This window comes from Canis lupus, chromosome 34 (genome assembly GCF_003254725.2).
Source record: "Canis lupus dingo isolate Sandy chromosome 34, ASM325472v2, whole genome shotgun sequence".
NCBI lineage: Eukaryota > Metazoa > Chordata > Mammalia > Carnivora > Canidae > Canis > Canis lupus.
In genome coordinates, this window is record NC_064276.1 from 40685521 (window position 1) to 40701964 (window position 16444).

Sequence of the window (16444 nt, forward strand, 5' to 3'; positions counted from 1 at the left end):
TTTCAAGGGCGAAAAGAAGGTTACTCACCGTGTGTCCCTGGAATGTTTTGATAGGTCTGTCTTGTCCTAATTTACAGACATGAATGCACATATCTGTACTACAAGAAGCAAAGGTGTTGTTGCTCTGCCAATCAACATCCAGTGCCGGAGCTGAAAAGGAAAAGGGCTACAGGTTTGCCTTCATTCCACAAGCACTGAAATCTAGGAGCTTTAGTTCTAAATCACGCTTGGGCATTTCAGTATGCTAATAGGAACTTAAACATCTTACTTTATGATCTTTAAAATACTAATTGAATTTTAAAAATGATGATCTAAATATCACAAACACTAATAAATTTCAGTTCGGGTGTCTCTATGTGAGCCACAGCCTAAGGAAGTAACACAGGAGGTGAGGGCTCCTGAGCGCTTGCTCCATGAGTTACCAGGACTGGATCCTTAGCGTCGCGTTCGTAAACATTTAAACGTGATGTCATACTTCCTTTTATTTCTAAAATTCCTCGAGTATTTGATGGGCACGGGGGCTTCAGTCGGCCACTCCCTAACCGCTGGACCCCAAGCGAGTCATTTAACCTTTCATGCTGGTTTCCCCATCTATAAAAAGGGGGAATAAAACCTTTAGGCTTAGTACACAAGGATATTGTGAAGATCAAGATGTGTGTGAAAAGTACTTTGTAAATTGCAAGTTAGACAGACGTTATACTGAATAATTTCCATATCCACCCAACTGATAAGTGCAATATTGTATAGGGTCGCAAATACATTTTCTTCTAAGTCATTCTTGTCAAATAACTGCTAAAATCCGTGTCATTGAATTTAAAACCCTCAGACGCCCAAAAGCTGGCAGGCTATTAATACCCATGTTAGCTCTGATATGACTGGAGATTCTTCCCGTTTCCCCAGGCTGCAAGGTGCAAAGGCGCTCTATAATTAGGAACGCAGATAGGGGAATGACGGCAAGTAAGCGGGGTAAGCCACCCCAGACCTGGAGCGGCGGGGGGCCTGTGGCCCACCAGCCCAGTCGCTGTCATGTCCGTTCGGCTGTGGATCCGAGATGACACGTGATCAAAAGGCCTAGGAGTGTGAACATCACACAAGACTCGGATTCTCGTATCCATGTCACGAGGTGTTGGGAGGCCCTGGCTGCGCTCACGGTCCCAGATGGCGGTGGCCCTGCGCTCCCGGGGGGGCCGCACCAGCCCCGGCACGTCCCGCTCGGAGCCCAGGAGGAAAGTGGGGGCGGGGGGGTGAGGGCTACGAAGCACTAGGTAAGGCGGACCCCACTGAGGCCCACGGGAGGGGCACGCCCGCCACCCCGCCGTGTGAATCCACGCGTAACGGTCACGGGCTGTCCACGCCACTCGGTGCCTGGCCGGCCCATGGGCTGCTGCGGGAGCGTTCCCTGCCATCGGGGGCCCCGCCGCCCCCAAGCCTGAGGGTGGCACCCAGCGCGCGTGGCACGGAGCCGGGTTTGGGGGAAAGAGTGAAGGTTGAGACCCGGAGTGTGGGCTGCGCGCGGAGAGCACCCGGTACCCAGCCGGCCGAAGCCCACCAGCAGCAGCCGCTGCGGGCGGGTGCGTCCCTAACAACCCCCGGCTCAAAGCTGGGCGGACCGGCGTCACCTCGGGTGCAGGCTGGTGACTGTGCGCGTGTCGCCTGCTTGCCCTCAGGGCCACCCCTCGCCACCCTGCCCTGATAGCTCCGCACACGGACTCCGCATCCCGGGCCCACGGGGCTCCAGGTGGACACAGACCGCGAGAGCCACGGTCCCGAGAAACAGAGAAGCCTGTGCGCTCATCTCCCCGGAGCCGGGGCCTCGGGCAGCGGCCGCCGCCAGGGTGCCCGCAACGCCGGGCAGGCCGCCTTCTCCGGCTCGAGCTCCCGCTGGGCAGCTGGCTCCTGCCTCCTCCAGAGGCCGGCTGTCTGCGGCTGTTCCCCTCCGACCCAGTTACCCACAGTCCTCTGGTTCGCACTCTTCCAACACCTCTGCAGCTGTTTCCTCCGATTAAATTCCCGCTTCTCGACTACCTGGTTTAGATTCTGTTTTCATGCCTGGAATCTGACTCAGTAGCTACCAGGTTCATTTTGACATTACATTACTATTACGTAAGATACCATTTCAAAAATAATTTTAACAAAATATTTACTTAATAGTTGATTCTAGTGTTAAGCGCACGTGTGTGTGTGTGTGTGTGTGTGTGTGTGTGTAAGCCTGAAAAATCTAATAAACTCAGAGAACAAGTAAAGGTATGACAAAATGTCACAAAGAATGGCAAGTGTCTGTCATGATGTATCCGGATATTAATTTAGAGCTGTCCGCAGAATATGAGATGGGAGGCTGAGAAAAGAACGTGGCATTCAAACAAATACACCATTAGGTTCAGAATGACACAAAAATAAACTGTGTGGCCCAGTGAAGCTAACTGGGGGAAGCTGGGGAGTGCTTCAGCATGAGTTGTAGGATTTATGCTTTGTGATATCCCTGGCTCATAAAATACAATGGTTACAAGATTGGTATAATCGAAGAACACCTACCTCCTTACCTTTTGTTTACTCCTAAAATAAAATGAGTCTAGGTAATGCAAATTCATTAGGAAAGAAATACATCTCTATGGGGTGCCTGGCTGGCTCAGCTGGAAGAGCATGGGACTCTTGATCTCGGGGTTCTTAGTCTGAGCCCCCGGATGGGTGTAGAGATTACTTAATAAACTTAAAAAAAAAAAAAAGAATTTACATCTCACAACAAAATGCATTTTTTATGTAAGTGATATGTGAGAGTTGTGTTCACTATTACTGGTCTCATTTTATACAAGATAAAAGAGACTAAAAAGAGTTCATTCATTTGCCTAGGGCTACAGTCCTTTAAAATCTTGGAGCTAAGATTCAAACTTTCGTGTCCTGCAATTTTTGATATGTTTTTGTTATCCCCTCCATCCTTCATAATTTAAAAAGGTAACAAATGAATTGAACTTATGTAGTAGGGAGAAAAAGGTATTTATTACTATTTGCATTTTTTAGAAACAGCTTTATTGAGATATGAATCACATACTTTAAAATTCTTTCATTTAAAGTATACAGTTTAATGGATTTGGGTATATTTAATAACTTTTAAACACTGTGGTCATATAGAACATAAAATGCCCTTCTACTAAGTGTACGATCACTGGTATTAATTACGTTCACGAGGTTGTGCGACCATCACTATCTTTGCTGTTTCATCACCCCCAGCAGATACTCGGTGGGTATCACGCAGTAGCTGCCCCCGCCCCTGCCCCCGCTCCCCAGAGCCTCCAGCCTTTACTTCCTGTCTCTCTGAGCGGGTCTGTTCCAGGCAGGTAACACGCAGACTCATTCTTTTCGTCCCTTTGTGCCTGCTTCATTTCACTTAGCGTGCTGCGTGTCAGGTTCACTAACGGTGACACTGTGTCACGACTCCATTCCTCTTCAGGGCTGAATGACCATCTTGTGTGTGTGCAGCCGTGTTTTGTTTATCCATTTGTCTGCTGATGGACACTGGCTTGTTCCCACCTTTGGGCTACTGGGGATAATGCTGCCCTGCACACTGACAAGGATGTGTTCAAGCCCTGCTTTCAAGTCTTCTGGATGTCTATACCTAGGTGTAGGACTGCTGGATCATCACATGGTAATTCTACGTTAAGGTTTTTGAGGAACCATCATACTGTTTTCCACAGTGACTGTACCTTTTTACAAACCAACTAGCAAGGTGTAAGGGTCCTGATTTCTCCATGTGCTCATGAACATTATTACTTCTTTTCACCGTAGTAATGGGTATGAAATGGCCACTTACTGTAACTCATCTATAATCATGACTTATGCTCTATGCAAGAGTGTATATGGGAGAAAATTTAGCACAATAATTAAAATATGGTAATTTAAAAAGCATGACAGACTTCCACTTCTGGTCAAGACGGGTTAATAGGGACCAAATTTCCCACTTGCCCAAAACAACCAGAAAACTTACAAAATATATGAAATAACAATTCAAGACTGTAGATACCAGGCAATTAAAGACAGCGGTTTCTGAGAAAATGAGAACCAATCAGCAGTGTGCCCTTCTATCTGCCCAGGCTTACAATGTGGGGGGCAGGGGTGTGGAGGTGGAAAAAAGTCCATGTTTTGGCACAGGGAAGAGGAATCTTTCTAGGCAGAGATCAATGAATTTCCTGAAATGGAGAAACAAAGCTGAGATCCAGGAAGCCAAAGTGGCTGGAATTAATAGGACAGATTACTGGAAAAGAGCTATGCACACAGAGATGTCACTACATAGTAATTGGAAGTAAGTTTATAGCACTACATATCTATTTTAGACAAGCAGAAAGGTCTCGAATCAGTGACCTCAACTACTGTATCAAGCAAAAGAAAAATGAAAAGAAAAAAAAAAAGAGTAAATTAGATTGACACTGAAAGCATGATACATAAAAAAACAAATAATTTATGGAATTCATCAACATTAATAACTCCTGATCTTTGAGGAGTACTGTTAGAACAGTACAAAGATGAGCCACAGACTGCAAAAAAGCATCTGTAAGTACCTGATAAACTTGTTGTATCCAGAATACATAAAGAACTCACGACACTCAATAACAAAACAATAAATGAAAGATCCAAAGATTTGATCAGATACTTCACCAAGTAAGATCTACAGACGGTAAATAGCACATGACAAGATGCTCAACATCATTAGTCATTAGGAAATACAAATTAAACCACAATGGGATACCAATACCCACTTATTAGAGTGGCTCCAATTAATGACACTGACCGCTTATCAAGCGCTACCAAGGACATGGAGGGACTACAATATCCATTGCTAGTGAAAACTTCCTGTATTGAAAATGTAAGCTTTGGAAAAACAGCTCAGCAGTTTATTAAGTTAAACATATACCTCCCGTGTCATCTAGTTATTCTATTCTTAGGTATCTGCATGGGAGAAATGAAAGCCCAAGTCCACATATAGATTTGTGCATGAACATTGATAGCAGTTTTATTTACAATAGCCAAAAAAACACTGGAAACAACCCAAATTTGCTTCAACCTGTGAATGGATAAACAAACTGCGGCACAGCCACACGGTGGAACACTACTCATTAAGTGAAGCAGATGCAAAACAATAACACGAGTGAAAGAAGCCAGGCCAAAAAAGTCTATAATATAAACTAATCTTACATCATATAAACTAATGGAAAGACCACAGGTGGTTGTCTAGGGGTGGAGGGGAGCGATCACAAAGGGGCAGGAGGAAACTTCGGAAGCTAACAGGTGTACTGTCTGTTTGAAGTACAGTGATGGTTTCAATGGTACATACTACATATGTCAAAACGTATCAACTTGTACAATTTAAGTATATGTAGCTCATTTTATGACAATTATACCTCAATAAAGCTGTTTTTAAAAAAAAAAAAAAAAAAAAAAACAAAGAGCATGGCAAGAAAGCCTATCATGGGTAAAAAGCTTATTTACTGCGAAAGGACTTCAATACCACCTACCCCCTCGGGCTGTCCTCAGGACTAAATGGGATCACGTGAACCAAGAGCACCATGTCTGACCAAAGGTGGTGTACGTCATACGGTAGCTAGTGACAGTACCAAATGCGTACTTCGACTTCGTTTTACTCCTAGCAGTGAGGAGAAACTTTTGGGTGGAAGAGCCAGAGGCCTAAGAATTCTATCTGTGTGAGGACTAGAAACAAAGGTGAAAAGGAAGTAAAACAGGTAATCAAAACTGATGTGTAAATGCCTATTAATGTGGTAAGCTTTAATCAAGCTGAATTGTTTAACATGATGTTTGCACAACTGCGTTATCTAGATACTACACACCAGTCATTCTGTACCTTATTTGGTTTGTTTAGTCACACTAAATAGACAAAGACAAAAAGCCAAAATGTCAGAAGCTGTTTCCATTTTAAAGGTGATGCCGAACCACTGGCTGTTTGTGAAAAGGATGTTACCAAATTTTTGAGAATAATCAGTTAATTTTAGTCAGCCTTCAAATCAAAACTCTTCCCAACTACAAGAAAATCTTTCAAGAAGCAGTTAAATCAGGTAGTGGTAAAAATGCTGTTCTAACTTAGCTGACCGCTGAGAAACACAGGGCTCAGCGGTCTGACCTGCCCCCTTCCACATGCAGTTGAAATTCCGCATATCACTTTTGACTCCCATAAAACTTAACTGCTAATAGCTTATTGTTGACTGGAAGCCTAACCATGAGCAGAAACAGTCAATTAACACATTTTTTTGTGTGTTATACAAATTTTATACTGTATTCTTATAATAAAGCTACAGAAAATATTAAGAAAATAATAAAAAAGAAATTCACAGTAGTGCAGTTGTAGTTATTGGGGAAAAAACCATGTATATCAGTGGACCTGTACAGTTCAAAACTATGCTGGTCAAGGGTCAACTGTAGTTACTAGGTATCTTGTTCCAGTTTAATAATTATCACCAGGAAACTCCCTGAGAACAGCAGGAAGAGAGGGCAGGTACTGAAATCCAGCTGTGTCTACTCACCAGGTTGTATGCCCTGGTGCATGGCTCCGTACCAAGGAGGAAGGAGCACACTACTGGGGGAGGGGGGCCAGAATTATTCTATTTAAGTATCAAATTATTTTTCAAAAGAGAAGTCCATTTAAAGCACCGAAGTTCCAACAATGCTGGGAAAGCCCATTTTTTTATTTCATGTACATAGAAGGATTGATTTAGAAACAGGAGTCCAAAATGAGAAATGACAACACCTGAATTTGTATGAGTTTATAAAGTTTATACAGTATTTCCATATATATATTAGTTTTATCCTCATAACGAACAGGGATAATTATTATCCTTCATTTATAGATAGAGAAATGAGGCTCAGAAAGGTTAAATGACTTGCTCAGTCTTAAAGCTTGTTAAGTGGGGTGGAATTGCCATTCAAGCTTAGACCTCCTGATTCAAAGATCTATGTTCTTACCATTAGATAATACCAACCTAATTGCACTAGGCTGCAAATGGTTTTTTAATGGTACATTTCACAGAAAATGTTCGATGACCCCCTGACAATTAATGATCTCACTGATATTTGATATTGCAAGACTTTAAATGAATTATATGCCTTTAAAAAGCTTAATTAGAAAAACAGAAGAAAGCACCAGTTCTCATGTAAATTGTGAAGATTTACCTGAATGAAAGGGAAACTGTTGCTTGGCTTCACCGGTATGTGCATCCCAAATAATTGTAGTCTGAGATTGAAAAGAAAAATACATTAGGAGGTTAAAAGGAGCTCATCATAGGTACATAAATGAGACGCCTAACTATGTTAAAGCAATAGGAAATGTCAGAGTGAATTTAACTTTAAACATTTGCTTTATCCCCAATGGTACAAGGAGGGTATACTCTCACTTGGTGGGGGTGGGGATGGCTATTACGAGTTGCATTTTTCCCTGGTGAATTTCCATCAGTCAAATTACTTCAAACAATTATGAGTTGTCTCCAGAACACCAGAAATTATACTACATTGCTTAAGAAACTCAATTGCGATAATGTATTTAATGTAATTTTGGTTTTTAGCTTTTTTAGCTAGTGGGAGGCAAATACTTGATTAATAAAGTCATCAACCAATCTCAATATTAAGATTTTTAAAGCTCACATTTCCACACATAAAGGCAGTTTGGATTTTGACAATACTTAAAGCAATGTTTTATATATTATATCCACGTATGATATATAAATCTGAATGGACATCTTCACAATTCCTTTAAACACCCTCCCATCACTGGGTTTTATAATTTTGGGGATGTAAGGTATTACACAGTGTCAGTGGTTATTAATAGGACTTTTCCCTCCTATTCCTGACCTCCTTTACTTTCCTTTCCCTCTCTAGTTTCATTTCTGACAATTCATTCAGTTAACTATGAGCATACACTTTCCCGGATTAAAATCATCTTAAACCTGTATTATTTTTGGGAGGTGTGGGATAAAGGGGATGACCTAAGAAAACGAAAGAGCACGGAGCCCATAGTTCCAACCTATCCATATTTTCCAGCCTAGTTAGGTGAAAAAAGCTGCGAAGAATCTGCGTTTTTTACATTTTCAATTAAGCACCAGGAGTTCGGCTAACAGACTGGCTCTAAGATTTCTCAAGGAATCACTCTGGAGCCATTTTTACAGCTGAGATAAACTAGAAACTGGGGAAGAGAAGCAGAGTACAAGAGATATGACATCCATGATTTCAGCAAAGATGAGTGGTCAAAAAGATAAAAGATAAATGACATTTTGATGAATAATTTCAGGAATGAGCTGATAAAAAAATCTGAGAGCATTTCTACTATTATCATAAATTCATACCTGAATTTCCCATTTGTGGATGTTTCATTGTTTACGTGATCAGCAGGACAAAATACTACTTTCAGTTATACTGTGTAACACACTGACCTTCAGAAAATCTAGTTTAACATTCGCTTACCTTGTCTACTCCAGCACTGAGGATGAAATTTCCTTTCTTATTCCACTTTAATGCAAATATAGGGCCTTTATGCTGCCCCAAGGTGCTAGCAAGGTTACCTATTATTCAAAAAGAAAATCTTTAAAATTATCTCAAGCTTTATAACTCAGATCAACAACAACATAGAAAAAGAAAAATGCTTCATTTACCATCTTTAGTCCATATCCTGGCAAATCCATCGTATGAACCAGTTGCTAGAAGTGTACCTTCGCTCTGTCAGAGAAACACACTTCCTTCAATTACATAATCCAGAAAGGGCATTTAATTGTTATTTGGCTATTTCATGTTTAAATCCTAGGGACAGCAGATCCTTGACTTTCTCTGCTTCAAAACTTCCCCTCTGCCTATTTGGGAACGCTACCGAAGACCTACAAAGCACCCTTCACTGCTGTGAAGCTGGAATTTAATCAGCACCTAGTCAGTGTGGCAGCCTTATATCCAAATCTCAAAAATGGCAGGAACTACTCTGGAGCAGGACCCACACCACTCTGATGCACACTAAGGTCTACAGTATCGTCATAGATGCACGTGGCTGAAAATGGGAGTAGGGCGGTACACTAGGAAAGACACCCTAATCATCACCTTATAATGATTTTATAGAGTAAAAAGCAAAACCAGCTAAAACATCCTGTTATGGTTAGAAGATTTTATATGGTCCTCCCTCTAAATCTTTTACTAAAGCCTAAATGAAGCTTGTATTGTGTGTGAGCCAAACAATATTGCCGTTTCAGATGATCAGATACTTAAATATCAGTGAATGTTTCTTTCCTTTGTTAATTTTCCCAATATGAAATCCTTACCAATTAAAAAAAAAAAAAAAAAAAAAAAGAGCCAGAAAAGAGTGTAGGCTGACTTTATAGTTAATGAAGTGAGTACAAGTGCCTGGAACTACTTTACCGCAGGGAGAAATCCATAACCAATTTCTCTACTCTTACATTCCCTTGCTGTGCCTGGCCCTGATGAATGGTACAACAGAAGGACAGATCTATGGAAGTGCAAGCTACAGCGTGCATTCAACAGACTACTGCTGGGATTAGTGAACACTACTGAAGACACAGAATGAAGTCCTGCCTTACTCAGTGCCTTGTGGATGCTTTTTGGAAAGGGAATTGAAAACAAGATCGCCTTTTTTCAGACCTCTCAAGCCAGTCAGCTGTACAGGTAAGTGAAAAACAAACAGATGCTGGTACTAGGGGATGTAGGTTCAGTCCTTCCAGAATCTGGTTCCACAGTTTCATCTGAAGAAGGAGCCATGTTGAAACCAAGAGCAAAAGCCAACTTCTAGACTCTGCACGATGGGAAGCTTCCTTAAAACTCCTGGCCCCCGGATGTCTTAGTTCATGGACCACCACAGTAGGAAAAGAATACTTTAAAGATAGCGTATCTCACAGGCTCTTGCATTAGTCATGGAAAAGAACCATTCATCAAGGATAATGTTTTCCCGTTGGTGGAAGATTCAAATTCACAGTGAATAATATGTTTGAAAAGTCCACACTTCCACAAACTATAACTTGCAGTTCAGAATCACCAAGCTCAACAAACATTTGTTAACCATCCTTTTCACGGTAACCTGTAAATTTCATTAAGTTAAAATAAATGGTTTCTGAGCCAAACAGTATATGAGGGCAATAAGGCCTTTGACTTAAGATAGAATAAGGTCCTATGTTGAGAAGATAATTCTTAGTCCTGACCCTACAGGAATTTGTTTTAGAAAAATTTCATAAGAACTGAGAACTTCTGCTGGAGAAACCGTTTTTAAAAAAGACCTCATTCATTGGAATGAGATTTGGATTTGGAAGATCCTTTGGAAAGTCGCACAAAAGTTGTTGGACAGGGGCTGGAGGAGGAAAGGGTGTTTGTTTGCTGAAGAAAGAACCACGAACCCCATGAAATGCTCAAGAATACTAAAATTGTCTAAGATGTTTCTTAGGCTTGGGAAGACAGGTAAAAAATGGATGCAAAGTCACAAGGAAGGAAAGAAGGCAACATGGAATAAAGGAAAATATACAGGAACTTTAAAAATGCTAATTTTCCACAAATCAATCATAGTTGGAAATGGAAACAAACAGAGCTGGTTATCATGTACTTGAAACCAACGGGTGAAGCTTTGTCAACGAGGAGCTCAAACTTTCTGGTGAGTCAGAGCACTAAAGGTATCTCTGAAAGATGTGGAATGACATAGAGGATCAGCTAACTGTAAGATTCCCACAGCTACAGCAGAGCCTAGACTAATGGTCCCTAAAAGGCAGTCGGCAATGAAGTCTTCAGCAGTTCTGAGCAAAATGAGAAAAACAAGAACATGCTTTTATTTTGCAAATTTCTCTTACCCCTAGCAAAGGACTTCGCAGTTAAGGACTTAGTGTGTGCCAGTTGTTGATTTTCATCTATCACCCCATTTATGTACTACCATTACCACACCTCTACCTAACATTTGAGGAGCATGAAGTGCAGAGGGGCAACCACCAGTGTGACAAAGGTTCTGCTGCAAGATCAACTGCAGAGCTGCAAGTCGAACCTAGGTCTGACTGCTGGAGGGCCAGCCTTTGATTTAATAGCATATTTGAGAACGGGGAGTCCTAGGTTGTCGTTCTTATTAGTGAAATTCAAAAATATCTGAACAAATGGACAAACGCTGCTATTAGTCTGAGGTTCAGAGATGTTAAGTAGATTAGGAACTGTAGTCATCACGGATAATACAGTGATACTCACATTCCAATCTAGGGATGTCACATCCTTGTTGCTTGGGACATCTTGCCCTCCTTCCCGTATACAATGTCTAAGTACTAATTGTGTGGAGCCACTAGTGCTATTTTCACTAAGATTCCATATTCTTGCTGTTGAGTCTCCAGACCTAGAAAGTATGCAATATATTTTAAATTGTCATGATATTCTCAAGTATCCCAGAATCAAAGCAACATATTTACATACTATTATTAATAAGGCAAATAAAAACTAGACTCTCTGGGGTTTCCATTTCCACTATATTCCTTAGTCTCCATTTTGGGGGCCCTCAGCACTTTTGAAGAAGCTTAATTAAAACTTCTAAGATTATGGGGGCACCTGGAGGGCACAGTTGGTTGAGCAACTGACTCTTCCTTCTGGCTCAGGTCATGATCTCACAGGTCCTGAGACCCAGCCCCAAGTCGGGCTCTGTACTCAGTGTGGGGGCTGCTTGAGATTCTCTCCCTCTCCCTCTCCCCCTCCTGCTTGTGTGTGCGCATTCTCTCTCAAATAAGTATACCTTTTCAAAAAATAACTTAAGATTAAGTTATGAAGAAATAAAGATTTACAGAGACAAAAGGACCACAAAGAAGCAACAAAAACATGTCAGTAATGCTTTTATAAAATGTGTACTCGTTCAGTAGGATATTTAAGTCTCACATTAAGAAACATACCCCGATGCCAAGAGATCACTAACGGGGTTCCAGGCACAGATGAAAACTTCGGATTCATGGCCCCGTAACACAACTGCTTTATTAGGAGGGATTTCAACATCCCCGTCCACTTCCATCATATCAGTATGATTATCTGTGTCATGAGAATCAAGTGGAAAATTCCGGTTAGGTATTATTATAACGCCCTGAGGGGGGAAAATAATTCTTAACCAGCATTTTATACCTCCCTTGTAACATATAATGTAAAAAAACAAAAAACAAAAAACAAAAACCAAAAAACTATGTCAGGTAATGGCAAAAATAATTATACAGCACTTGTCACACGAGAAATAAATTCCTATCTTTAGTTACGTCTGACCCTACTATTTTTAAAAAGATGTGTGTGTGTGTGTGTGTGTGTGTGTGTGTGTGTGTGTGTTTGGGGTGATGAGGAGGCAGTGAGAAAGACTGCAAAAAGGTTAGAGCCAAACAAGGCTAAAATGATAAAATGATCTGAATTAAATATAGTCCATGCCAACACTATTCTGAATTTCTGCCAGTAGGGGTTGCTGATATCATTCATATAACATGAGAGTTGCCTTCCTATCTCCATGTCAGAGCTTTACTGGGTTAATGACTAGTATTACAAATTTTCTTTCAAAGTCAAGAGCAAACAACAAAATTTATCTTATAGTAGAAAATGGTTTCTAAATATTTAAAGAAGAAAATAAAATCCATGAAAGTAAATCTAGCTTTTTGGAGCTTCAGGAATAAAAATCTGAATTGTGATACAAGTTAAGGGAACAAGTTGGCATAAATGAAACAGACGATGTTACTTCAGTTTAGAAGATGACACATCTACACAAAGCAAAATACTTTTCCTGCAAAGGAATTTTTAGAAATTCTTATTTCAGCTCACTTGCTATAGTATGTGCTCCGTTCTCCTCCCCATTTGCTGTGTTTTCTCCATTTTTTGCAGACCCCTGTTGGTTTGTGGCGGCTGTGGAGGTGGCGGCAGCTGCGGCCTGCTGCTGTGCGAGCTTATCCCTGTAAGCTTGCTGTCTGGTCTGCACCACATCAGGCATTACGGCGTCTATCAGCGACAGAGACTCTATTGGCCGACCATCGAACAAGGTACCATCCTGGAGATGGAGAATTTTGAGGCAGAAAACACGAAAGAGACATACTTAGGGTGAAGCAACGGCAAGGAGCTGCTGAAATTCTCCTTCCCACCTAGTTCATACTGGTGAGGATAAAGCCGAAATATTGAAAGGAATAGTGAAAAGTGGGCCCAGGTGATAAGAAGTTTATTAATTAGATCCCAAAATTCCGTCGGGGAAAAGCAATGAACAACACTAAGGAGTTCATGCAACGGGAAGAGAGGCTTGGGGCCACATTAGGATAAACACTTCTTTACAACAAAAAACTTTTAAAATAGCTTTAAGAGGACTTGGTGCATCTGGGTGGCTCAGGGGCTGAGCGTCTGCCTTTAGCTCAGGGCGTGACCCCGGGGGGGTCCCAGGATCCAGTTCCGCATTGGGCTCCTCTCGAGCAGCCTGCTTCTCCCTCTGCCTGTCTCTCTCATGAATAAATAAATAAAATCTTAATAAAAAAAAGGACTAAAAAATTTCTCGTAATTTGATTCAATATCAAAACAAGAAACAGTCGTCAGATGCTCGGCCATCTGATCGTCTCATTCTCCTAACGACGAGATGGGAGCACTAAGGTTTAGAGGCAGATGTGCGGAAGTCCCAGGGCCAGGCCAGGCGCCGGGCACTCCTAGCTGGCGCTCTTCCTCGGTGACCTGAGGACCACCAGCACGGCCACCGCACCTGTAGTCTGTTAGAAACGGACAGTCAAACCTACAGAGTCGAAATCTCTGAGGGGCTCGGGAATCCCTGCTTTCACAAGCCCTCTCGGGTAGTTCTAGCACACGAACATTCGAGAAGTACCACCCTCACTCTGAGACGGGTGCTCTTTAATTTTATGGCATTGCTGTAAGTTTACAAAGCTCCTCCCATTGATATCAGGAGGCTACAAGTTAATAAAAAGTTCTCCAGTGGCCACATGGAGACAGAACAAGTCAGAAACAGAAACTGGGACAATGCACATGTAAGGCCCAACTCACTCAGGCTGCTCAAGGTGCACTAACCCAAGACCTACCTACAGGGCAGTGAGGGGGTTGCTCTGAGCTACAACAACACCGCGCATCTTTCTGAGCTGTCAGCTGCAATGGAGTATTTGAGGAGCTGGAGAATTTAAGTAATTTATTTAATGCCAACACAGATACACCGTAGAGTACTACATTAAATCTACAAAATATGTATTTTTCAGATACCATGAGACTTTAACTCTGGCCACTGGTGGAGACTGTTTCTCACCCCCTGTGATAAAGGATAATCTGGGACAGAAAACACTAAAAGTCAATGAGGACACATTTAATTTAATATTAGTGGATTTTTCAGTTTTGGAGATGAAGAAACTCAAAAATAATGAAATCAGAATTAGAGTACTACATAATTATAATAATAAATACTGGTATAGAAACCAAGGAGGTTTATTTAAAAAAAAAAAAACTTGCTAAAGTAAAGGGGAACATGTTAAGCTCTGAAATGAAAATAAAGAGCTCCACGTATTATAAATCTTGATCACTTATGAAAATTTTCAGCTAGACCAAGGTTTGCAAACTTTTTCTGTGAAAGGCCAAACAGTAAATATCTAAGGCTCTGCGGAGCATAAGGTCTCTGTCACAACCATTCAATACTGCCACTGTAGCACACAAGTAGCCGAGACAGTACATAAATGAAGGAGCGTGGCTGGGTTCCAATCCAGCAACGGGCAAGCAGGCAGGATTTGGCTCATGGGTCATCGCTGGCCGGCACTGGAATTGTATAGGCAAAAGCATCAAGAGTTGGCTTTAATCATAACCTGCCTTCCAAAATCAGGTATAACCAAATAACCTGAGGTTTTGGGATTTTTCAGACTGCCAATTACGGTCTCCGTGTTCCACAGCACACTGTTGTTTTAAAGAGAACGGTTTCTTATTAGTTACTTATAAAACCATAGAAAGGGAAATAAATGAGAACCAAAGGTTCGTGCAGCTGGGAGCCAGCAGGCCTTGCCTGTTCACCCTGACTGGGACACCAGGAACGCCACCCTTCAACTTTGTCAACCTAGGGAAGCTGAAGCCGGATAATGAATGAAGAGACAAGATATTAGATTTAAGGACAAATTTAAGAGTAAGACTTATTAGTATTTCAAATAAGGTTTCCTTACCTCATTAATACTAACTTCTGCCTCTACATACTGTAGACCTTTCTGGATGATAGAAATCAATGCAGCAGGTGGGACGAGGGCACCATTTATGTTAGACTGACTGATATGGCTTTCTATACCAAAGGTAAACGCTGAATGAGAAAATCCTAAAACCAAAAAAAAAAAAAAAAAAAAAAAGATATAAGAATTTATTCTCTCCCAATGGCAACATGCTATTTAAAAGACACAAATGAAAGATCTCTGTGATCTTGCAAAATCACAATCCATCCATTTGAAATCTCAGACTGTTAGCTAAGGTTAAATATGTTTTTAAACAAAAAATATAAAAATCCAAACATACTAGCTTTTACATATTTTCCTTTTCACTTTAATTACAAAAAATATGATATAAAATTTCTAGTGCATATAAAATTTAGCTGTAATTTTCCTCAAAGAATAGCATCAAACTTTAAAACTGCGGGGAAGGGGAGAAGGAGTCTTTGGAAATCATGTGAGTCGACTGCTTCACTGAAGATAATTTAGACCAAGATAAATTAAGGTGACACTTAATATTTTTGTAGCATATTTAAATTTCTACATGCAAATTGTCAAACAATGTATAAATCCAATGTTCTGCAGGTTTTTTTAAACTTAGGAAATAAGCAAACTAAAATCAACATAAATAACAAAAATTTTTACACTTAAGTCTCATTGTACGTAGGAGTTAAATGCAAAATATTTTTACTAATTCTTTGCTACTTAGTAATAACCCATGTAAATGAAAGCTTTAGGAAATAAAAGCAAGCAAGTAAATATCCAGTTTCTAACAGCAATTCTTTAATTTTAATTTGAAACACTTAAACGCAAAACACATAATAAAAAATTCTTTATGTGGTCTTGCTTTGAAAGTCTAGTCCAAATTCAAAGGTAAAACTCTAGTAAAATGATAGATGCAAGTGCAGTTATTCTTCACTAAAACACCCATCAGAGCTTATCGTTAAATAGTAACCGTCATTAACGTATTTTAAGCAATTTAATGGCATTACATATTATGAAACATTAAGACACTTTCACACTAAGTAATCTAAATGAAAATGGGCTTGTGTCTTAAACTGATCTAACCCATGTAATAACTGTTATCCAGCCTATCCTAGTTTTCCAGGGCTGACTCTGTCTTTCCGCATCTTGTGCTTCCACCTGAGGCTTCTTGTGGCACTTATAAACAGTCTAGAATAAAATACTATGGACTCCCTAAGAAAGCACGTGGCTAGGAAGTATTTTCATTGGTCAGCAGACAAAATACACCTCAGCTACTCTTCCGC

At 40.8% G+C, this 16444-nt stretch overlaps 1 protein-coding gene across 13 annotated transcripts in view; it reads right to left on the minus strand.

The window, feature by feature from the left end:
• Positions 1-16444, minus strand: part of TBL1XR1 (TBL1X/Y related 1) — a 187478-nt gene that overhangs the window by 13408 nt on the left and 157626 nt on the right. For all 13 annotated transcript variants that reach the window (XM_049105833.1, XM_025425643.3, XM_025425650.3 and 10 more), the window contains 8 exons: positions 15144-15289; positions 12787-13009; positions 11889-12021; positions 11203-11344; positions 8643-8706; positions 8455-8552; positions 7171-7231; positions 29-150 (listed from right to left, as the gene is read on the minus strand). In XM_049105833.1, coding sequence (XP_048961790.1) covers positions 29-150; positions 7171-7231; positions 8455-8552; positions 8643-8706; positions 11203-11344; positions 11889-12021; positions 12787-13009; positions 15144-15289 — 989 coding nt within the window. The remainder of the gene's footprint in view (positions 1-28; positions 151-7170; positions 7232-8454; positions 8553-8642; positions 8707-11202; positions 11345-11888; positions 12022-12786; positions 13010-15143; positions 15290-16444) is intronic.